The sequence below is a fragment of the Phocoena phocoena genome, chromosome 9 (genome assembly GCF_963924675.1).
Source record: "Phocoena phocoena chromosome 9, mPhoPho1.1, whole genome shotgun sequence".
Classification (NCBI taxonomy): Eukaryota; Metazoa; Chordata; class Mammalia; order Artiodactyla; family Phocoenidae; genus Phocoena; species Phocoena phocoena.
In genome coordinates this window covers 99,835,201-99,859,058 of record NC_089227.1, presented here as the reverse complement: position 1 = coordinate 99,859,058, position 23,858 = coordinate 99,835,201, and the positions used below count along the sequence as shown (strand labels likewise).

Genomic DNA, 23,858 nt, shown 5'->3' with positions numbered 1-23,858 from the left:
GGGAGAAGGAAATGGAACTGTTATTAAAAAGAAAACAAAACCAAGCCAAACCAAAAAAGAAAACCCTCTTCCTCTGGCGTCTCCGAGGGCTTCTGAGTCACTCTCTGAGGACAGCTTGGTGAGGAAACTCACACATTGTCCTTTCCCTCCCCCGGGGCTCACGGTCTTTTTCTCTCTCTCTCTTTCTCTCTGGCAGGTAGAATTGGTGGCCAGGTTTTTTCATCTGTCACTCCTCTTATGTTTTTGTGAAGAGACTAGAAGCCAATGAGAGAGGCTGCCTGGGAGAGGAGGGAAGATTGCAGCAAGATTGTCTGAGAACTTGCAGAACTTTCCAGGACATACCAGGTAACAGGGCTTGTTCGTCTCTCTACCTCTCTCCTTCCCCTTCCCTCCCTCTCCTTCTCCCTCTCTGTGCAGTTCTCCCAGTAACAATCTGTGTCAATCTGCACACTTGATCTTTCTAAGCCTGAGTTTCATTATTCCTAAATTATCAGGGTCAGGAATTACATACCCTAAAGCCCCAAATAACTGCAAACAGAAAATATTACTAGTACTATATTTTTCAGAACCTAAAATTTTGAACAGAATGAGCTCAGAGAGTAGCCCTTTGGTGATACTAGCTCGTTTATTTCTCGCGTTTGTGCAAAAGTGTATCCACATAGGCACCCACATCTGGGTGCACCTATAGAGTTCTCTGCGCGTTGCTGGGTGAGGGAGGACGGTCTGACCCTCCTCCCTGCAACCTGCTCCCAGAAGTCATAGGATGCCTTCTGAAGAACAGGCTGGAAACCGGCCTTGCGATTTTAATCTGACTTGATGTCTGTCGCTTGTCTCTGTCGCACACACCACTCAACTCGAAGGCAAGTTTCTGTTTTCAAGAGGGAAAACGATTTCAGGAACAGGACAAGGTGATCCGCTTGGGTAAAACACGTGCTTTATTTCTGAGAAAGACATACAATTTATTGTTTTGAAAAATGATTTAACCTGCTCACTGACCAGGATGGAGTTACGAGGGCGTTATCCCTGGAGGATTACCCTGCTTGGCACCCTTTGACAGCGACCGGTGTCTCACCATGGCATCTTGTTTATGATTCCTAATCGGCGTGTCACCTTCTCCAACCCTCTCCCGTGGGGCCAGTAGGGAGGAGATCCTGAATACTTTTGGCAAATGAGAGTGAGATAATCTGCCTGGGTTTTGGCCCATTTCACAATTTTGCCAAGGGTGCCTCTACCTTTCCTGTCCCCACGTGCTCCTTTCAGCCCTGCCCAGTGGAGACGTCGCAGGAAGTGGGGCTTCCCAAGGGTGGTACAAGGAATCACCTTCTTTCCCTGTCTTTGGAAGGAGCTGTTCTCTAAACTGGTCCAACCGTCCTCCAAGTGTAGGGAGAGAAGTGTCTAGCAAAGCCAGGTATTTAGTAACATTTTCAATGAGTGGATGGAAGGATGATGGCTCTGCAGTGAGGTTGATGGCCAGAAGGAAGCACGATGATGGTGATGTCGGGAGGGGACTAATGTGGCGACAAGGGCACAGGGATCTGCAGGGGACAGAGTAGGGGAGGGTGTACAGCTGGGACCCGGTGGCAGCCTTCTGGCCAGAGGTGTGGCCGTTTGGACTAGAGAGGGAAAAAAAATCCTCCCAAAATAATTGAGAAAGATGGTTCTTGAGAAGGGGCCCCTTTTTTCACTTCTCTTTCTGCTCAGGCTAGACTCAGAGAGAGCAGGAATTCAAGCCTCTCATTCTTGTTCCAAGATGGCTGGCTACCAGTCGCTTGGCCATACACATCACGTGAGTAGCGTTGCTTGACCCGTTCCCGAGGGTCTGAGGGGCAGCCAGAGGGGAACATCCCTCCCAGCACACAGGGCAGGCAGCGCACTCTGGTCCTGCCTGCACTCCCAATTGGCCGGGAGACACCGTGAAGGGGTTGCCATCTCTCTCGGGTATCCCTTCAACCCACAGTCCTGGGTGCAGGTGGCTTCACATTGCTGCTGTATTCCTCATATATAAAAGACGTGGACGGTGTTACCTGATTTCTCTGAGTCCAGGCATATCAGCTCCAGCCCCCCTCCAGCTCCCCTTTCTGCAGCTCTTTCAGCATCACCTTCTCTGCCCCTTAACATTCATCCAATCACTTACCTGGTACCAGCCTGGTGTCCTCAGATGCTTGGGAGCCCCTCCTTGCTGGTCCTCTCTGGAGACCACCATTCAAGATGATCCAAGGGCAGTAAATGAGAAAACAGAGCACCTTGGTTTCAAGATCATCAGCACAGAAAACAAGCTGATATCTAAAAAACACCGGTGTCCCCATTTGCCTCCCCTATGCAATCACATCTTTTAAAAAGTCCTCCCTGTAGACTTCATGCTTGAAAAGATCCAGCCAAAGGTGAGAATTATTTTCAGGTTTGCTCCTTCTCCAGATTTCAACAGAGAGAATTAGCTGGATCGATGTATCAGTTTTCTCCAGAAAAAACGGAACCAATAGGATGTATATATGAAGAAATCTATTTGAAAGATTGGCTCACGCAATTATGGGGGCTAGTAGGTCCAAAACTGGCAGGATAGAAACTCAGGCAGGAGCTGATGTTGAAGTCTTGAGGCTGAATTCTCTTTTGGCTTGAAAATACCATTAGAACGAATTACAAGATATTACCGGGAAACTGTCTGATAGAAGCTGAATTTTGACATTCAAATTAAAATAATTCCCAAGTTATTTATTTATTAAATTATTTTTCCTTCAAAGGTAATCACAGTGGCCAGTTTCAGAGGTGGAGGGGCTAGATAACATCCTATATGGTGTGATTCCAAGGAGTGTGGAGGAAATCTACTTATTCCAAAAAGTAGTTTTTTTCGGTTCACCTGTCCTAGATGCTGAAATTCCACAATTAGAGATTCATTCTTTAGCATTAACTCCTTGAGCCTTAGAAAATACTCTAAAACTTGGCACACAGTGAGGTCCTGATGCAGTTTTGGCAAGGGTCGTGAAGTTCTTTCCCAATAGTGAAGCTTGAGTAGTCATCCTTGGATGGGGCCTGAGTGGCCCCACTCGCTGAGCACAGGAAGTAGGAAGTAGGAAGAAAGACAAAGATCAAGAAAAAGGCATATGGGGTACAATGAAAGAAGGGGAGTGGACTGGAGAGGGATGCCCCTGAGGTAGCTACTGGTCAGAGACTATTTGAGCTGAGAATATGGAAGCATAACTCTTTGGTAACATAAGAGCTGGTCTGAGCCTAACAGATCAGGTCTTCCCTCTGTTTACCGGACGTATGCTCCACCCCACTGCCCACCTGGGGTCATGACAATCTCCTACTCCTGGCATGACCAACTCGTCCTGGTTTGCCTGGGGCTCTCCCAGTTTCAACACTGAAGTTCCTTTGATCAGGGGATCCTCTCAGTCCTGGGCAAACTGGGATGATTCGTGACCCTCTCTACCACCATCACCACGGAAACTTAGGGAAGAACGTCTTTTGTGAGTTTACCCAAGGCGAAACTTTGCGAGGCAATCTTGAGTTTGGGTGCCAGGACTGAGATCCTGAAGACAGAGAGCCAGGAAGCCAGGATATGACCAACTTCCTCAGTTGGTCTTCTGGGTGGACAGCACGTTTTCAGTGCGTCCTGTTAGTAGCTAAATCCAGGCGGCGGGAAACCACGTGCGTTGCTCTTGTGTTGGGACTGTGTATATACTCTTTGTGAGGAAGTTCAGTCTAGTGCCGAGAATGGCTGAGGGTCCGCAGCCCTGGGTTTTAGTCTCGGCTCGTCCATTAAAGTATGTGTGACCTTCAGTAGTCGTTTTTTTCTCCCTTCAATCTCCTCATCTATAAAATGTGGTGTTTTGTGTCGGATGTCACATCCGACTCGAGTATGAACAGTCTCTGCCTGTTTTCCGTCTAGAACAAAATGGAGGGGCTTCAGAAGGGTGGAGAAGACACGTGCATCAAAGGTAAGATCTGGTGGAGCCCTGCACAACACCTGGGGACCATGAACTCAGCATTGGGTCAGCAAACTTCCCACCGGTAGGGAAAGGTACAAGACTAGAGTCACCTCAACACAAAGAAAATGCATGTCCCCCAAGAAATAGAACTTATTAGGCTATCTGCTGTCATGCTCTCCTTAGTGAGGGTAAGTTCTTTCAGGTAAAACCCTGCCATCTTGTAAAACAGAGACCAGGCAGGGATGGGAGGAGATGAAAGTATGCAACTGACAATTAATTTAATGGTTGTAGGAAGCTCTGAGCATCAGAAGGCCTTCAGGGTGGGAACTGAATAGGGAGAATGTTCTGGAAAGGGTGGAAAAATTCAGCATCCCAAAAGGAGCGATCCTGATGACTTTGGCCAGCTGGGATGATTTATCCACCAACCCTGCAAGACTTCCCTTTATTCTCTATGTAACAATATTTACTCTGAGCCCAGCCCTGTTCTGGGAAAAGAGAGTGTGATAGCCTAATTGATCCAGGGAGGCTATTCCTTCTAGGTCTTTTCCTTTTTATCTTTCGTTCTCTTCCTCCTAAAAAGGCATTTATTACTCTTTTTGTCAGTTCAGGCTGCTAAAACAACCACCACAGACTGGGTGGTAATCAACGAATGTTAATTTCTCACTGATCTGGAGGCTGGAAGGTCCAAGGTCGAGGTGTGGTAGATCTGGTGTCTGGGGAGAACACTCTTCCGGGTTGCTGTGTCCTCATCTGGTGGAAAGAGAGTTCCAGTCTCTTTCTTTTCTTAGAAGGACGCTAATTCCATCATGGAGTTCCATCCTCACGCCCTCATCTAGACCTCAGCACTTCCCAAAGACGCAACTTCCAGATACCATTGACAATTAGGGTTTCAGCATATGATTTTGGGGGGGACACATTCAGTCCATGGCAATGGCACATTAACTTTCTGTGTGCTCTGACAGGCGGAGGAGAAGAGAGCTTAAATCCAGGATCGTTTTGGTTGAGGATCATCCTGGTGGGCAAAACAGGCAGCGGGAAGAGTGCCACCGGGAACAGCATCCTCTGCCAGCCAGTGTTTGAGTCCAGGCTGGCGGCCCAGTCGGTGACCAGGAAGTGTCAGGGCGCAACGGGCACGTGGGATGGGAGGAGCGTCCTGGTGGTGGACACGCCCCCCATCTTTGAGGCGAGGGCCCAGGACCAAGAGGCGTACGAGGACATCGGGGACTGCTACCTGCTCTCGGCCCCGGGGCCTCACGTGCTGCTGCTGGTGACCCAGCTGGGGCGCTTCACAGAGCAGGACGTGGTGGCCGTGACCAGGGTGAAGGAGGTCTTTGGGGCGAGAGCCCTGAGACACACGGTCATCCTCTTCACCCGCAAGGAGGACTTAGCGGACGGATCCTTGCATGACTACGTAGCAAACACAGACAACGTCAGGCTGAGGGGCCTGGTCCGGGAGTGCGGGCACAGGTACTGCGCCTTCAGCAACCGGGCCTCCGGGGACGAGCAGAGGAAGCAGCTGGCCGAGCTGATGGCCGTGGTCGAGGGGCTGGAGAGGGAGCTCCAGGGCGCCTGCCTCAGCAACGACCTCTTCTTTGATGCACAGCGGCTCCAGCAGGGCGGGGGCGACCCCCGTGGAGAAGGTCACGTGCGCTACCTGGCCAAGGTGCGGTCGCATATTGCAAAGCAAAAGCAAGACCTGAAAGAGGCCCAGAGAAACCGCGCCTTCAAGGCGCTCCTGCGAGTCAAACACTGGATCTTCGTGCACGATGCTCTTTGTGTGTGTCTTGTCTGGTGCGGCTTACTTTTTCTTCTTATTCTGCTGATCATTTGGTATCATCTTTAATCCTCCTCTGTTTCATCTGTTTGTCAGAGGCTTTTCTAAAGTATCACCTCAAGGATTCTTTGTTCATTTCAGAAATAAATTCTGTTGGTCTGCAGGGGACATGGTTTGTCATCTCCGCAGCTCCCAACTTCCTTGTGGGTTTCTGGCTCGGTTCACGCCTCCACCAGTCCCTCGGTGAAGCCACGTGCCTCAGAGGAAGATGACGATGGCTCAGTTCGAGGGATGCCTGGCTGGTCTATATACAATCTCATTTTCTTTGTAGTGAGCAGCTCAGGCATAGGCCTGAGACCCAATTCAGGCCAATGGGAAGTGAGAAAAAGTCTGCAGAGCTGGGGCCAGGTTTCTGCTTGCCCAGGAAAGACCCCCATAGAGAGACAGTCTCTTCCTCCTCTGAGCATTGTTCGACCTGCGTGTAATGCTTGGAACGACAGCAGCCGTGTGGCTACCGACCTGAGGTTGAAGCCAAGCAGAATGATGGAGTCAACCCGAGCCACCGACTCAACCGCCTTGAAGCTTGCACTGTCTCTGCGTTTCCAGTATGTCAGCCAATAAATTCCCTTATTGCTTAAGCTATTGGAGTTTGGGGTCTCTTCTACCTGCATTTGAAAACATTTGAACTAATGAAGCGTTCTCCATATCCTTTTAAAAAAATCCTTAAATCTATCAGAACTTCCCTGTTTTCATGCTTCCTGTGAGTAAGTGAATTGAGACTAAATAAACGAATTTCTCTTTTCTTGTTCCCGGTATCAGGAAGGACCTCCCTCTACAGCCAAATTTCCTGCTTAGAGTAGACACTCACTGAATCCTGAAGAAAGTGAAAAATCCCTAGAGTTGCATTATTTTGGAAATGACAAAAGGAGGGGGCAGAGGAAATGGGACGATCCCTAGGGGGGTCTTTTCCATGCTTCCTTTATCCTTTGAGGGAGAAACAGAGCCATATTTGAACACTTTCCAAGGAGTTACTGTGGTGAACATTCATGTGTGAGTACAGGCTGAGCAAAACCCTTTCTCCTTCTCTGCTGTAAAATATCCTTGGGTTAACCCTCCGGCTTTATTCCTCTTGGAAATCAACAAAGGTGGAATGTCGTCTGGATCACTGGGCAACGCTGCTCCTGGGGAAAGATGACTTCTTGGTGCGGGGAGGCCTGGGAATGGACCATCTACACACCTGGAGGGAGACCGTCCTCCTGCAGCCCTGCTCTCTTAATACTTTCTTGGGCCGAGTTCCTGCCTGGTAGGGATGCCTTCCCTGGAGGGAGGATGAGACCGCCCCGCCCAGAGGGCTTCAAGGACAGCACACCCAGATCCAAAGTCTGCCTTCCTCTGCGCAGCCCACTCTCCCTCTGAGGGTCCGGGACAGTGCAGGGAGCCACCGTCACGGGGAGGCGAGACGGAAACCTGGGTCCCTCCCGACCTTGCTGCTAGTGCCCACACTGTGTCAGTTCCACCCCGTCGGTGTCGCCCCTCCGCGTTCCCTCCTCTCCTTCCCCACGCCTCGTGTTATGGCGCAGACTCTGACGGCCAAGATGGAATTCTTTTCTTCTGAATGGTATCCTTTGTTCTCAGGCTTACACTTATTTAGTCCAATGGCCACATTGCGGCAGCATGGTCTTCCTAAAATTCCTAACTTACTTAAAAGCTTCGGGAAGGTAGCCCTTGAACCCTGGGGGTGATGCCCAGGGCCCCGCCCAGCCAGGTGCCTCCCTGCATCCCTCCTACCAGGATTCTCATTCCCCGCGTTGAGCGTGGGCTCCCTCCTCCTGAGTGAGTCCCGGGTGGGAGGGGCCGGCACATTCCTAGAAGCCCAGCCCTGGCTAGGTTGCCTCTGCCCACCCCCGAACCCCACCCCCCGCCCCCCCTCGGAGCCCGCCCCCTCCTTCTGGCTGACACATTTCTCTCTCATACCCATTTTTATATGCCTTTATCCCCCTACCGCGCTGAGCATAGAGCCCGACACTCAGTGCTCACACAGGTGTTGGTGGAGCGGGACTGGATGAAGACAAGGAAGGGAGAGACCGAGTTAGGTCGGACCGTTTGGAAACACTGCATTGAGGAGGGGGTCCTTGGGCTGAGAACGCAAGAGTTCCTTGGGGTTTCAAGAGTTTGTGGAGCTCAAACATAGCACTGCTTGCACAAGATTGGAATCAGTTATGGGGTAGCGCTGTAGAGACCAACACGCACCTTAGTACCAGTGGAGGTTTGCAGAATGACGCTTGGGAATCACAGTTAAGTTCCTGAGATTCACTCTAGCGTATTCATCACTTGCCCATCCAGTCACAGGCTGCCTGGGACGACTGCGGGTCTCCCCTACAGGGTACGAAGCAGGGGCTGGGGGCGGCAGCTATCCCAAAGGAGAAGCTCAGAGGGGCCGCACAGGGCCCTCCTCTTCGGATTTCCCGTTTCCACTGACTTCGTGACTTCCACTCAGATTTCACGCCAATGTCTGCCCTCTTCTCTTTGCTACCATTGAAATGGGCAACGCCACCCTTTCCCCAAATTTCTGCAGGTATCACACACGATTGTGCTGACTTTGGGGTTCAAGATGTTCCAGTACATCAGAGCTCAACCCATGATGGAAAACTTCCTAAGACGGGAGTCGGCTAACCGCAGGCTGCAGACCTAATCCAGCCTGCCGCCCGTTTTGCATAACCTGTGAGCTAAAAAAGGGCTTTTACATTTATTGAAGGGTGAAGAAATCAAAAGAAGCAAAATGTTTCACATACGAAAAGTACATGAAATTCAAATTGCATAAAGTCGTATGGGGATGCAGCCTCGCCTGGCGCCTGCATCTTGTCCCTTTGCTCTGCAAGGGAACGGTTGAGTGGCTGCAATGGAGACCAGATAGTCGGCTAAGCCTGAAATACTACCCTTACAGTCTGGCCCTTGTCAAGCCCCGCTCTAACAAATTCCAGTTCCTTAATTTCCCAGGCACTGACTCTGCACGGACCCCATTCCTCTTCTCCCTCACCCCCAGTCCCCTCCCCCTTTCTCCCTCAGCCTCTTCAGGCCCCCGAGACCACCCCCGCCCCCCCACCGAAATGTCCTCATCTTTCTCTCTTGGGGGGGGGTGCCTTTTTATTTTTTTTCCACAGCCTTCAAGGAAGTCAGAGTACGTTTCTGAATACAATAAGGAATTCCACCACCAGCTTTTAATATAACATGTTTCTCTCCTCAACAGCAAGACTGTAAAAAGTAGGTCACAGAGGTGAGATGCCCACACAGCATGACAGTCCACTCACTTTCCTTCCTGCAGGCTCCCTAATATTTCACGACTGTATCCAGTTAGTTTATTATTTGCTTTCACCATTTTTAACAAAACAAAAAGGGGATTTTCCTTTGGATTTTACCTAAAATGCAGCTGAAGAAAATGGATGGTGTGTCTGATGCAAGGAAGGGAAATTGAAAGTGAAACTACACGAAAAGCAAATAAAGTTCCTTATCAACACAGACAAAGATACTGACTCTGACAAAATGGAAGCTGATGGCAGGTTATCATCTGAAAATGCTCAGCATTCGTGACTGCTACACAAGATAATTAAAACGGCAAGAAAACTCAAAAAGCATATAACAAAAAGAGCAAATATTCCGATGTGAGAAACGATCCAGTGTTTGACTCGCAGGAGCGCCTTGAAGGCGCGGTTTCTCTGGGCCTCTTTCAGGTCTTGCTTTTGCTTTGCAATATGCGACGACACCTCGGCCAGGTAGCGCACGTGACCTTCTCCATGGGGGTCGCCCCCGCCCTGCTGGAGCCGCTGTGCATCAAAGAAGAGGTCGTTGCTGAGGCAGGCGCCCTGGAGCTCCCTCTCCAGCCCCTCGACCACGGCCATCAGCTCGGCCAGCTGCTTCCTCTGCTCGTCCCCGGAGGCCCAGTTGCTGAAGGCGCAGTACCTGTGCCCGCACTCCCGGACCAGGCCCCTCAGCCTGACGTTGTCTGTGTTTGCTACGTAGTCATGCAAGGATCCGTCCGCTAAGTCCTCCTTGCGGGTGAAGAGGATGACCGTGTGTCTCAGGGCTCTCGCCCCAAAGACCTCCTTCACCCTGGTCACGGCCACCACGTCCTGCTCTGTGAAGCGCCCCAGCTGGGTCACCAGCAGCAGCACGTGAGGCCCCGGGGCCGAGAGCAGGTAGCAGTCCCCGATGTCCTCGTACGCCTCTTGGTCCTGGGCCCTCGCCTCAAAGATGGGGGGCGTGTCCACCACCAGGACGCTCCTCCCATCCCACGTGCCCGTTGCGCCCTGACACTTCCTGGTCACCGACTGGGCCGCCAGCCTGGACTCAAACACTGGCTGGCAGAGGATGCTGTTCCCGGTGGCACTCTTCCCGCTGCCTGTTTTGCCCACCAGGATGATCCTCAATGAGGACGAGGCTGCAAACAGCTTATGTTCTATCCCGCCTATAAAAAAAAAAAAAAAAAGAGTTTTTCGTGTTTTACTAAGTCAGTGATTTAAAAATTTTTTATTTTATCTTGGAGTTTAGTTTATGAGCAATGTTGTCTTAGCTTCAGGTGTGAAGCAAAAGAATTACTCTATACATACACGAGCATCGATTCTGTTTCAAGCTCTTTTCTCATTTAGGTTATTTCGGAATATTGAGCAGAGTTCCCTGTGCTATACAGTAGGTCCTTGTTGGGAAAGTTAGTGATTCTTAAGATTTTTAGGTCACGGACCTTTCATGGTATCTCATGAAAGCTATGGACCTCTCTCCCTGCCAAATAGTGATATTTAAATACATACAAATGTTTGCATACAACTTTAGGCGACTCTTGACTGGCAGGAAGCCACACTGGGAGCCCGAACTTGGACCCATAGCCAAGAGTAAGAACTGCTACACCATGAAGGATGCTCCAAGGACTTCATCAGGACCAGGGAAAATACAGCTTTCAGAAAGCTGGTCCCTGAGCTTCTCCAGGGATGGTGCTTAGCCCAGTTTCATGCTAAATAAATGTGAGATTAGAAAGAGGCGGAGGATGAGAAGTCATCAGTGAGAAACTATGATCACCTCTCTTTCACCCACCAATTAATTCCCAGGTACACAGGCTGCCAATCACATTCATCTGAACCTTGGGGGTAAAGGAAGTCTCAGATGTCAGAGCTCCAGTGACCAACCAACGAGGACCAGCTGAATGTCCCCGGGTTTCCTCTTTTTGGGTGGGGAGTTGGATGTTTGAACGTGAGCCTACAGAAGTCTTGTCGTTAAAGTCAAGGACGGAGTCTGACAGATGACCCTGGATCGGTGGCTGAAGAAGAGATGATAAGACCATCATGTATGAGAAATACATGCGTTGGAAAGATCGTCAATTTGGCTGATAGAATGACAGGAAATTAGAACAAAAGTGGTGTTGTCGAGGGTGACCCTGCATCAGGAGCTAAAATCTTCTAGGGATGAAGAGAGCGAGAATCCGAGGATGTCTGGAGTTCTCATGAGCTCAAATGAATTAAGTTCATTTTAGTCTCCTAAAATCTGTTATTGTTATTCCTGTAACTCTGTGTTGGTTCTTCCCTTTCTTAAGTATCCTGGATTTTTTTTTTTTAGCAAACACGATCACTAAATCTTTATGGGGAACTTTTCCTCTTTTCAGTTGAGTGCAGGCAGGGAAGGATATCATTTTCACAATTTGTTTCCAAGTCCCCCGACTTCTGACTTGAAGTTTCATTTCCTCATTTCCCATGCATCAGGGCACAGGGGAGAGCTTCACACTCGGGTGTGTGTGGCTGTGATGATGGTGGGGAAGATAAGAACATGGTAGCTGCCTTTTCTTCTGCAGTGGAAAATAACTGGGTTTCTTTTCTGTCACTGTGTTTGAGGTGAGGGAAAGGAGGAGAGAAAACAGTGACTCTTCCCTGATGCCTAGAGCTCTTGAGAATTTGGAGGCTTTCTTACCTTCAGCCATAGTCCCGTATCTGCTCCTCTGAAGCCCTTCCATTCTCTTCTGGAATAAAAAAAGGAAAGGAATAAAAAGCAGGTGTCCATATGGGACTTGGTGAGGCCTGAGAACACCTCCAATTCAGACAGCCAAGAATAATTATCCTTAGATGAGCCGTTTCCATCGCTAATTTTTTAACTTATATTTTACTTTCAAATATCCATATATAACTTTAAGCAAGCCAGGTGACGCTAGGTTGTATTAACACAATGAACTCCTGCTTTTTCCTCATCCTATAGGAAAGCATGAAATGTTTGAAAACAAGTCAGTTGATTATCTCCCCTCTACTTGAAAAGGCATGAAATAAAGAAAGTCTTCTTCTATGGAATGAGAAGCAGGATTTTGTTTATTGTTTTATTATCACTATTGTTATTGGAATCAAAGTAAGCAAACTTGCTAGACTAGAGAACAAAAATTGCCTTGCTGTAAATGACATTGGCTTGTTTGAAGTACTGGCCATTTCCAGCCCCAGAAACTCTTTGTACCAGATGGATATCCCAGTGGCAAGGAGGAAACTACAATGTACCTTCCAATGGGAGTGTGGAATTGGGGAGCCAGGGCTCCTTTGAGCAGGGACATGAGAGGATGCAGTAGAAGACGGAGGAGCACAGCCACCATCCTCCCTCCCCTCTGAGCAGCTGGTGGAGAGAAGCTGGTGCCATGACTGAGGGCCAGAGTCAACATTCAGGACAAATTCAAGATAAATTCATTTCCTGCTCAGTTTTAAACCACATGTCCTTCCTTGTGGGTCTCCCAATAACCACTTAAAAATTTTTCCGGTAGATATACCCAGAAATTGGCAAAACTATGGGGATAAATGTTTCATTCGGATGAGACATAATATTGTGTCGTTCTTCTTGGTGCTAGAAAGGGCGAGCATTAGAAAAGGCAAGCATGCAATGTGCCACTATAATTAAGATGATCTCCGAGACTGTATTTTATTTATTCAGTTTTAAAGATTATGCAGTTCTGAAACAAACATTTTAAGGAGAGAAATACACAGAGTAGTGAAACAAATGCCCACTAATTGCAGTGAACAGATCTAAGTATTTTGGCATTTTCACTGCTGCTGTTTGGTTTGACTGAAAAAGTTAAAACATTACACATATAGTTCCATTTATTTATTTTTTGACTCCCCCCAACCCGTCTCATTCTCCCTCTTCCCTTCAGAGGCAACCAATATTCTGAGATACACGTGTATGTATAGGTAATACATAGTACTTTTTGGCATCTTAATCTTTTATGCCAGTGACATTATTTATGTAGCATTTTATCCAACTCAATTTTATTAACAAACACTTGGTGTGCCAAAATACGTGCTTGCTACTACAAACAACGCTGCAGAAGAATCCCCCTACACGTCTCCTTGTGCACATGGACGATTTCTCTGGGATATATAGTTTCCACCTGACAAGATACTGCCAAATATGACTCCAAGAAGCATGTGCTAAGTCATACTGGCAGCAGCCATGGGTGAGGATCCCCCAAATCTTCACCTACGCTGGGTGATATTAGACTTTTCATATTAGACTTTTCATGTCATCCTGATGGGCACATACTAGGATGTCTTAATTGGCTTAAAGGTGCATTTTATTGATTAACATTGAATTCAAAACGGTTTCCATAGTTCACTTGCTATTCAGGTCGATTCTGTTATCTCTGCCTCTTGCACATGTTTCTGTTCACTCAGGAGGGAAGAACAGAAAAATGGCCCTCATTAGGGAAACCAGCCCTTGTCACATTCTCAGAATTTATTAAGGCAACTTCCTTCCTTTCCTTTTCCTTCTGCACCACTTTCCTTTCCTTAAGCCCAGAGAAGAGCATCTTCCTCACCACGTTCTCCCACACGCTGTCCTGGCCTCTGGTAAATAACACTCCAGCTTTTGCTAAAACTGCTCAAATCCTCTGACATCTTTTCTACTTCAGACGGCAGTTGCTATATATTGGAATCAACATATCGATGTGGTAAAGCCGATGACGACAGTGGTGACAATGTCGATGATGAACTTTACCATGGTAGTAATCCTCTGTGCAGCCATTTGTAATTTTCAAGTTTCTTTCATGTCCATTCTTTGAATCGTTCTCCTAAATTCCCTATGATGTGATCAAGATAGGTATTAAAGTTTCTATTAAAATATTAGGAAACTGAGTCTCAACTGACCTGCCCACGATCACACAACTTCCATGGAGCTAAGACCAAAACATGGCTCGTTTTGCCTGTGTATTCTCCTAGATTTATCAGGGTGGAGAAGAGATTATACAGTCAATGAACCTCTTGGAACACCACATACCATGCTGCCATCCACGGTCAGGACATAAACTGAGGCAGGCAGGCTGGACGCTTACCCTAAAACTAACAAAGAGAACTGTATTGCAAAATCTTGAGTGCACAATTTCAAAGAAAAAAAAGAATTATTCAAAGGTAAAATCGCAGGGCCAGAAGTTGCTCGGAATGGAAGTATCTCAGTTTAAAGCAATCTGGTGTTTCCCCATGACTTGATGATCAGTGTGACCCCAATGGAGCTCTGTGGCCTCACAAAAGCCAGTCGAAGTTCAGGTTACATCAGCAGAGGCGCGCACGGTCCTCCTGAACCGTCTTCTGAGTGGGTCAGGCTGCCGGGGGAGACACGTCCCCCCGAGGAGTGGATTATTTTGGACAGATACTAACAAATAATAAAGTGTGCAGAGGCTAGTCAGAAAGGATATTGATGGAGATGCTAAAATGAGTCATAGAATATTAAAAGGACAGAATCAAGCCTAAGAAAAGATCGGGAAACATCCTAAACTCGAAGGAATGTGACATGTGTCAATCACATAGTAGACAGAAGAGGGAGAATCGGGAGTGGAGGCAGATTTCTTCTCCACAAGGAAAACCCTTTTAATGTTCCCCCAGGCGGGATCAGGAACCATGAGGGAGTCGCGGGCAGTATGCGGGCAGAGATTATAAGAGTATCTGACAGGAACAGCAGGACGATGTAGCTTAGGTAGGAGGTTGAAGCCAATGAGCATATAATGTACCTCCTGATTTGTACATTACACGAACCTGATTTTATCTTGACGGCACCTTACTTTATCAAACCATTGGAAAGCAGGCTCTCTCATGCTGTTTTAGGAAAGATAAAAATATTTTCTGTCTTCCTGATTCATATTCTCCTTCGCCCATCTGCCCCCTCCCTCTGTTTCCTGGTATCACTTGTGTCAGAGTTCAGCATTGTGATTTCATAACGCGGCTCTCACAGGAGCTTTAGCAAAGGGTTGGTTCCTGTACACGCTGGAATCTGTCTGCCGTACGGTCGAGTTCGACATCGTGTCGTAGGAAAAGTGTGGGTATTTGGGGGAGAATGGGCTGGTTTGCAGAAGATCAATGGAACAATGTTCACTGAGAGGTTCCGTTTGGAGCGCGTGGCTCAGTGAGGGCGGGAACATAATGACCCCGAACTTGTCCTGTGGAGCCCTAGGAATAGACTCTCGGTACCCAGGCCTCTGCGGGTGTGGTGCTTGTCAGGGATGGGGCGGGGCTGGTACGGGGAAGTTAAGAGCTAAAACTGAGACGTCCGCCCCACCTAGTTAGGGCACCTGGTGAGTTTCAGTTTTCTCATCTGTCAAACGGGATGAGAATCTTAGTGAAGCTTTATGAAACCCCGTGAAGCTTATGAAAGTCAGAAGAGCTAAGAAGTAGGCAACTAGACGGAAAAGACCTCCACGCTGTGGAAAGCTGTGGGCCGTGAACGCGGGGTGAGCGGTTCCCGAAGCCGCTTCCCTCCCGCTAGGAATCCGCGGTTGCCCATAACGCTCACCATCGGCGCCCCGTTTCACTGATGGGAGAGCCCAGAAGTATGGTAACCGGTGTCAGATCCCACGAGAAATCAGTAGCCCTGACTCAACGGCGGCCTCCAGGACGCGCCCCCCCTCCCCGGGCCTCCACCCAGGACGCTGGGACCCCCGCCGGGTTCCCCTTACCAGGCGCGGCGCTGCGGGCTGGGTGCCGGCGGGTCGGCGCGAGAGCGCGGACGAAGGTTTCATGGAAGGGGTGCAGGGCAAGAAGGAAAATGGGGCTAACGGAGTGCACCCCCTGTCCCCGCAGCTGGGGACACCCCCTCCGGATGGGGCGGAACTGCTGCTGCGGAAACTGGAGAGCAGCGAGTTCGGAGCGCGCTGTCCCCCTAATGGGATGCTTCCTGTCGGAGCCCGCGAGCCCCTCGCCCACTCCCATTTCCTCTTTAAGACGTGTGCAAAGAAGTGATGTTTGGAGCGTGAAAGAGAAGAACACGGGCCCCAATCCTCCCAGTTCCCCCGTTGCTAAAGACCCCTGTTGCCTCCGCGGGCGTGTCGTGCTCTCCGGCCACCATTCCCGGAAGATCAACGTTTCATCTCTCCTGTTGAGTCCAAGTACCTCTCACTCTAACACAGACCACGCTGACCTGAGTCTCCCTGTGAAAGCACCTACAAAGAAATCTACTGAGAAAATTAGTTATTTTCTTTGGCACAGGAAAGAATCACTGGCTTTTCAGGAAGGAGGACTTCTCTACCTTCGTGAAAAGCTGGAGCCCAGATGTGGAACAGGTTAGAATGGAGCCTTCCTCCCTTCCAGAAACTCCCCAGGGCTGGGAGGCAGAGAGTGACTACCCTTGTCTTTTGTTTCTTGGGGTTGGGTGTCTCTTCTTGGGGGTGTGTGTGTGATGTTTGAGGAGTGGTAAGCAGTTCTCTTCAGCGTATCCATGAGCTATTTCGCCAGCATGTGGAAGAATAGATCTTAGGTGTTTTCAGATGTACTAAATCAAGGTATATACACGATTTAACACTATTTCCAAAGTAAAAAGGAGTGCCTAAAATTAATGGTGTAAAGAGTGAAAGGAAATGTAAAATAAATAAGAGTTGGGCCAAGAATGAGCTTGAGTGTTAGGTATAAAGATAATTAAGACCCCAAATAATGATTAAAACAAAATACATCATTTTGGAAGATAACTACTTAAAATAAAATAGAGGTAAAAGACAAATTTAGAAAAAAATCTCAAAATATTTTATTGCTGGAATAAGCAAGCACAAATGCAGTTGTATAAGAAAAGGCAAACATTGCCACTAACAGGTGAAGGCTCCCAGGGCAGAAAAAAAGAGTCTTGGGTCATAGTCTAGCTCTGGCTTCCCCAAGGAGTTATAGGAATTCCTCTTCTAGGGAGTTCAATCCATAGGATATTCTCTGGAAGGCGTAGTGGCGTCTGCCCAGCCAGGTGATGAATATTGAATATTGTACAAGAATTGAATATTGTACAATACTGAATATTGTACAAGACTATATAAGAGGGTATGCATTGTTTGAAATCTTCTGCTTGACAATCTCATCTTGGGGGCTTCCCTGGTGGCGTAGTGGTTAAGAATCCGCCTGCTGATGCAGGGGAGATGGGTTCGAGCCCTGGGTCAGGAAGATCCCACATGCCGTGGAGCAACTAAGCCTGTGTGCCACAACTACTGAGCCTGCGCTCTAGAGCCTGTGAGCCACATCTACTGAAGACCGCGTGCCTAGAGCACGTGCTCCGCAAGAAGAGAAGCCACTGCAATGAGAAGCCCGCGCACTGCAACAAAGAGTAGCCCCCTCTCACCGCAACTAGAGAAAGCCCATGCGCAGCAACGAAGACCCAGTACAGCCAAAAATATAAATAAATTTAAAAAAAAGAAAAACTCATGTCCAAAAACAACTCTCAGAAGTAAGTCAACTATGAACCTCTTTAGATAAAATGACAGTTGATCCAGGCAGCAGGGCATGGAAATATGAAAGAAACTTCATCAGCACACGATCAACGAATTTTTATTCTTGAAGAGATAAAAGAAAAGGTGAGGAAAAAAAAAGAAAGAAAATGAGAGGACATGTAAGTAGTCGAGATATATATGTGTATATATATATATATATTCACTCAAATAGACAGTTTTTGAGAAGTTATAGCATTTTGACCCTGTGTGTCTGGTTCAGGAAACTCTTCCTATAGGACAATAAGGAAAAATAAGTTCCAGTTCTGATTTGCCACGTTTTGCCCTTAGAAAATCACTTGACTCTCAGTACATTACTTTCCTCTTCAAATAAAAGGCTGTTAATGATAATTACCCTTCATACCTCATGAGGTATTTTTCATCATAAAATATTAAGGCAATAAATTGTCATTATATTATAGTGTTCTCTCTACAGCTTCTGTTTTCTATTTTATGATCAGTCTTATATTATTTTGTTTTATGATCTATCTTGTATAACATGTGTAACATTAAATTGTATATATTTAAAATTTTTTTGGCTGCCCGCGCATCACGCGGGATCTTCGTTCCCGACCAGGGATGGAACCCGTGCCCTCTGCAGTGGAAGCGTGGAGTTTTAACCACTGGACCTCCAGGGAAGTCCCTAAATTACATTTTAAAAACTAAAAATTGTGTCTTCCATTTACTTATGAGTCATGTTGCATAGTTCTAAATCTAAGGGTTAGAAACTAGCAATATTTTAGAGAACAAATACAACTTTGACCGCACTTTGTAAATATATTTGATGACTAATCATGCCGACCTTATATTACCACTAGCTCCCAACTCTATACATAGAATAATGAGGAGTAGTTATTGTTATGAAGAATAAATGCGGAGTATTCATGAGTGTGAAATTTATGTATTTATGAGTATGAGATTTATTTATGAGGATTATTATGAGAAGTTTCTTCTTAGACTTTTTGTTTCTGTACTGTATTCTTATGGAATTTAACCTACAAAGTGCTTTCACTCATGTTACTTCATCGTACGTGAAAGCTATAAGGATTAATATTAATATATACATCTCAAGAAAAGCTGAATCCCCTTGTGCCCAAGGTCCTGGAGCAAGTTCATAGGGGACCGGCTTTGTCACACAAGCCCTCTGCACATCTCCTGCTCTTTCCACTGTCCCGCACAATGGTCCTGGTGATGCCCCAAGCAGGGTGTTTTACCCACGGATGTCAAGCCTTCCTCTGATCCTACACATTTCTATATGCTACAGTCCGCATGAGAATTTTACAATCCTAACACTCATATTTATTTTAAAAATCACATGTCCATTTACAAACAAGACAAAACTAATAAGCAATGACAGAAACTGGAGGGCATATGTGGACACCCTGACGTGAGAAAACGAAAAATGAAAGAACAAGCAGGTTACAATCAACCCCATGGTAAGCGAAGTCTTTGGCTTACAATGTATGCCCGTGCGCACGTGGCCCTGGATGGGAAGCTGCGGACACAGGCGGTCTCCGCTACGTCGGCCCCTTCCTGGGGCCCTCAGGGTGTGGGAAGAGTCCCTCCATGGCCGAGAGTTCTTGCATGGGCCCAGCACGACGCTGAAGGCAGGAATTGATAATGGACTTTTTTTCCAGCCAGGCTTCACAGAGCCCAACTCCCTGCCCCACTACTATGGCCCTCAGGTACCCCCCCCACCCAACTGCAGGCCACTCTAAGCCCATAGTCATCCTGAGTCTCTGCAGGCCCTTAACCCGAGGTGGCATCGAAGTGCATGTGCATAGGCCCCTTCTCCACGTGGAGCGGGGATGGCCCTGGGATGCCTGTGCACCACCTCCCGGCCCTGAGCACCCCTGAGCCCTGGTAGTATTGGGATATCTGCCTCCTCCTGTATCCACACCTCCTAACTAGCACGTGGCTGATAGAAAGACTTCCTTTAAAGTGTTCTGTCACAGAGAGTGGGAGGGAGGGAGACGCAAGAGGGAAGACATATGGGAACATATGTATATGTATAGCTGATTCACTTTGTTATAAAGCAGAAACTAACACACCATTGTAAAGCAATTATACCCCAATAAAGATGTTTAAAAAAAAAAAAGTGTTCTGTCACATTCAGAAATATGGAAATAAACAGATCCTAGCGCTTGCTTACACAACGTAAGGATGGCATTCACAGACTTATGTGGGTTGGCCCATCCCCTGTAAAAACCCCACGGTACAGCCACACCTAACCTCCGGTGCTCTGTGGCTCTCTGCCGATGACCCTGCCACCCCTCTCTTCTCCATTTTGAGACAGGCGCTTTATTATTATTATTATTATTATTTAAAAATCCAGATAGATGACTGCATTGAAGACATTGCATGTTATTTTCCCCAAATCTTACTTCATTTTGGACAGACATGAATCATAATACATGCTAGAAAGTTGGAAACTGTGTTATTTTCAGTGTAGTTACATTTAACTTCTTGATACTAAGCCATTGTACTGGTAAATAAACCAATGTATCAGAAGTAAACATTAATATGCATGACTGTGACATCTCTTTCCTTGATGATAATAAAAATTTACAAGGATCAGGGGCTTCCCTGGTGGTGCAGTGGTTGAGAGTCTGCCTGCCGATGCAGGGGACACGGGTTCGTGCCCCGGTCCGGGAAGATCCCACATGCCGCGGAGCGGCTGGGCCCGTGAGCCATGGCCGCTGCGCCTGCAAGTCCGGAGCCTGTGCTCTTCAACGGGAGAGGCCACAACAGTGAGAGGCCTGCGTACCGCAAAAAAAAAAAAAAAAAAAAAATTACAAGGATCACTGAAGGGAGATATCTACCCATAAGAACGAGAAAACATCAAGAAGAGAGAGTGCAGGCTATGCTCTGAATGTTTGTGTCCCCCTCCCCAGCATTTACATGTTGAAAACCTAATCTGGAGAGGATGGTATTAGGAGATGGGGTCACCGGGAGGTTATTAGGTCATGAGGGTAGATTCCTCATGATTGGGATTAGTGCCCTTGCCAAAGTGCCCCTTCCATCAAGGTGAGGACACAGCCAGAAGTTGGCAGTCTGCAATCTCAGAGAGGGCTCTCCCCCAAACTGGACTGTGATTTTGGACTTCCAGCCTCCAGAAGTGTGAGAAATAAATGTCTGTTGTTTCTAAGCCATGCAGTCTGTGTTTTTTTGTTTTTTGTTTTTTTAAATAGCAGTCCAAAGGGAGGAAGGCAGTGTCTAAACAAACACAAGCTCAAAATAAAAATAGCTGTTTTCCCTTTGCTATGAATCCATTTTCTACTAAAAATCACCAGTCATTCCGTTATTTTTCAAGAGAGGACCGAAACATCAAGCTAACTAACACGTTTTAAGGCCGTTTTAAAATTGCACAACTTTATTTTAAAACTGTTTACTGGAGGAAATATGAAACTCTTGAAAACTCTGATTCCTTTGAAATCCCCCTTCAGACCCAAGTGTTCAGTTCATTTCTTGCCAGGTTACCTGCAAGGCCTCTGGCCGGTGCCTGTAGAGCAGGCAGAGCAGGACCAGGGCGCCCACTAGGGTGCACACGCCCAGCTTACGCCAGGTCCCCCGCGCCTTGGGCCACCGCCACAGCCAGGTCAGCGGCCAGCGCTCCCGCCGCCTCTGCGCGCAGAAGGCCACTCGCTCCGCCACCCTGCGCAGCCTCTTCTCGGGGTCCGCGCCCTCCAGGGCCTGCGCCAGGCTGTACAGGTCGTTGGTGTAGGGGGCGCCGCCGTGGTGCCTCACCAGCTCCTCCACCAGCCCCATCAGCGCCATCACCTGGGCCTCCCGCTTCCCGCCGGTGGCTCGGTTGTCGAAGGCGCAGAATCGGTCCCCACACTCGGCCACCAGTTCCCTGAGCGCGCGGTTCTCGGTGTCGCGCACGTAATGCTGCAGCGAGCCCCCAGCCAGGTCTTCCTCGCGGGTGAAGACCACGATGGTGCGCGTCACGATGCCGTCCCCGAACAGCGCCTTCACCCCCCTCCAGGCCTGCTGGTCCTGGGCCGTGAAGCGGCCCAGCTGGGTCACCAGGAGCAGGGCGTGGGGCCCAGGCGCCGAGAGCAGGTAGCAGCGGCTTCTCTCCGTGCAGTCCGGGTCTGTCTGGGAGACTTCGGAGCTGAAGAGGTCCGGGGTGTCAATGATTTCCACGTCCCACTTGGCCCACCTGCAGCTGCCCGTGGCGCAGGTCCGGGTCACCGACGTCGCCCCGAGCCTGGAGATGAAGCGCTTCTGGCCCAGGATGCTGTTTCCCGTGGCGCTTTTCCCAGTCCCTGACCTCCCCGCCAGGAGGAGCCGCAGCCTGGGCTCCTGCAGGGCAGACTCGCGGGCTTCTAAACCTGTGAGCACCAATGATCTGTAAGCTCCCGAACCTGAAAGCACATATCCTGGTACCCGGGTCCCCTGGATGCCTTTGAACAAAGGAGAACAGAGTGCTTCGACTTTTGCTTTTCGGACCAAACCTTTACTGAGTACCCTGGTCGGAGATTTGTGAACTCCGGGGGATCTCTACCCGTCTATTTCTTCCCTCTTTGGCGTCACACATGCACCTGTAGGTGCGCCAGCACCCGGTGAACGTTTCTGTAGAGGACATCCCTGTATAATACAGGCCATTACTTCGTGTGACATGACCTGTCATCCACACTGGGCAGAGCTGCTCCCTATTTCACAACTTCAGTGGCCTCTGCCTTACTTCCCCAGATACCCTCTTACTAAAGAAAGGCAGGAGGGGCAGTGGGTCTGGCCACGAGGGCTGTCTGGGTCCCACACCCTGGGTTTGAATCACAGCCCCACCCCCGGCCAGCCGTGTAACCCTGGGAAGATGCTTAATCTAAGTGCTAAACCTCTTCTGCGCAAATGGGATCATTAATGTAGCGCCGTCCTCATAGGGCTGTTGGGAGGATAAGATGAGACCATCTCTTCTTCCCTCCCTTTCCCCCCTCATCCTCTCCTCTCTCTTAAACCTGCTGCCTAATAAGATACCTGGTTAACCCTCCATCCTTGTTCCCTAACACCTTCTACCTGGTGAATTATGTTCCCTCTAGTATATAGTTGGATTCCCTCTACAGCCCCTTCTGTGGAGATCAGAGGAGGTTTATTCATTTTACTTTGGGAACGGAGGTGCAGGTTAGTCAAAGAACTCAATATCTCACAGCAGGTCAGGGGCAGAGATCTAGGTCAAATGCCAGCCCCAGGGCTCTTGCTGTTTCATCCCAGCATCGAGAAAACTCTGGGGCTTCCCTCCATTCAGTGTTGAGATAGCCCATCCCCCTTACTACCCGGAGCTCACACCTGGGGGCAAACACGCGTTGTGAGGCATGTTCTTACCATAGGCGTTTTCTTCATCTCTTGCTGTCTTCTGTCCTCTCATGATTCCCTGAAAGTGTCCCCAACACAAGTTATTTATTTTTCCATTTGTTCACTCGTTCATTATTCATTCATAGGTAAAACTACCCACTATGTGTCAGGCAAAGCCCAAAATGCTGGTGACACCACAGTGAAAATGTCATAGTTCCTGCCCTCTCCGAGCATCAGAATTTAGGGAAGACAGTGGAACAGCTTGGTCTGTGGTTGGGGCGATACTATGAGAACACCTGGTGAGCTTGTGCTGTCTTTTCAGGGCCTCGAAATGCACAGAGCAGAGGGGAGATGACAACACTTCCTCTATGTCAATGAATAAGCTTTTGATGTTCATTTTCCCAGGTAATTCTATGTCAGTGACGTAAGTTGTAGAAAATAAGTTTTCCCTGGAGGTTCAGCGGCCAGGGGTGGGGTGGGGGGTTTGTCAAACCCTGAGAACAAGAAAGTTTGCTCACTGACTTAAGACCTACCTTAGGGTTGTTGGCCTGGGAAACAAGAAGAAACTTGGGATTTTGGTTTTGGAAATCAGAAAACAGACATATTTCCCAAGCTGACCTGGAAAGCTCCTGATTCTGTGCTCAGAAAACCACAACATTTGGCTCGTCCTAATATGTCTAGGAGGTGGGATCCAGAAGGTGGAGGAGGGAGACCCCAAGCTCACCTGCCCCCATGAACACATCCAAGCTACAACTACACAGAGAGCAACTCTCTCTGAGAATGACCTGAAGACTAGCAAAATGGCTTTTCTACAATCAAGGCTGTAAAGAAAGAACCACATGGAGTCTGGTACAGGGGGAGGAGAAGCAATCTGGTTGGGACCTGAATCCCTAGTGGGGACCTAGAAGTGGAAGGGGCTATCCCAGGCTTGGGGATTCTCCCTGGGGAGTGGGGGGTCTGAGCCACATATTAGGCACCGCAGGCCTGGGCTTGACACTGGGAAGATGAGCCCCCTTAGCTGGTTTGAAAATCAGTAGGGCTTACTGGAGGGCTGTAAGAACCTGAGACTCTGGTCTTGAAGAGCCCAAGCATGCTTGTTGTCAGTCCCAGTGCAGAGGCAGTACACTGA

General features: G+C 48.4%; 2 protein-coding genes across 2 annotated transcripts; one reads left to right on the top strand and one right to left on the bottom strand.

Moving 5' to 3' along the window:
• Nucleotides 1-3,892: 3,892 nt before the first annotated feature.
• LOC136127993 (GTPase IMAP family member 5-like) lies at nucleotides 3,893-5,769 on the top strand. The gene is made up of 2 exons (XM_065883622.1): nucleotides 3,893-3,935; nucleotides 4,889-5,769. Exons 1-2 carry the CDS (start codon nucleotides 3,893-3,895, stop codon nucleotides 5,767-5,769), a joined length of 924 nt encoding a protein of 307 aa, XP_065739694.1.
• A 3,506-nt stretch (nucleotides 5,770-9,275) lies between these two features.
• LOC136127992 (GTPase IMAP family member 8-like) lies at nucleotides 9,276-22,802 on the bottom strand. The gene is made up of 6 exons (XM_065883621.1): nucleotides 22,760-22,802; nucleotides 20,915-21,771; nucleotides 15,653-15,821; nucleotides 13,984-14,012; nucleotides 11,650-11,698; nucleotides 9,276-10,162 (listed from the first exon to the last, which is right to left on the bottom strand). Exons 1-6 carry the CDS (start codon nucleotides 22,800-22,802, stop codon nucleotides 9,276-9,278), a joined length of 2,034 nt encoding a protein of 677 aa, XP_065739693.1.
• Nucleotides 22,803-23,858: the final 1,056 nt, after the last annotated feature.

Bases quoted from the DNA above. Each gene is read 5' to 3' on its own strand.
- LOC136127993 (XM_065883622.1), top strand. From the start codon at position 3,893: ATGGAGGGGCTTCAGAAGGGTGGAGAAGACACGTGCATCAAAG. The intron at 3,936-4,888 runs GTAAGATCTGGT...GTGCTCTGACAG, and splicing joins AGAAGACACGTGCATCAAAG to GCGGAGGAGAAGAGAGCTTA.
- LOC136127992 (XM_065883621.1), bottom strand. From the start codon at position 22,802: ATGAGAGGACAGAAGACAGCAAGAGATGAAGAAAACGCCTATG. The intron at 11,699-13,983 runs GTATGTGGTGTT...TTTTTATTCCAG, and splicing joins TGACCGTGGATGGCAGCATG to AAGAGAATGGAAGGGCTTCA. The intron at 10,163-11,649 runs GTAAGAAAGCCT...TTTTTTTTATAG, and splicing joins ATACGGGACTATGGCTGAAG to GCGGGATAGAACATAAGCTG.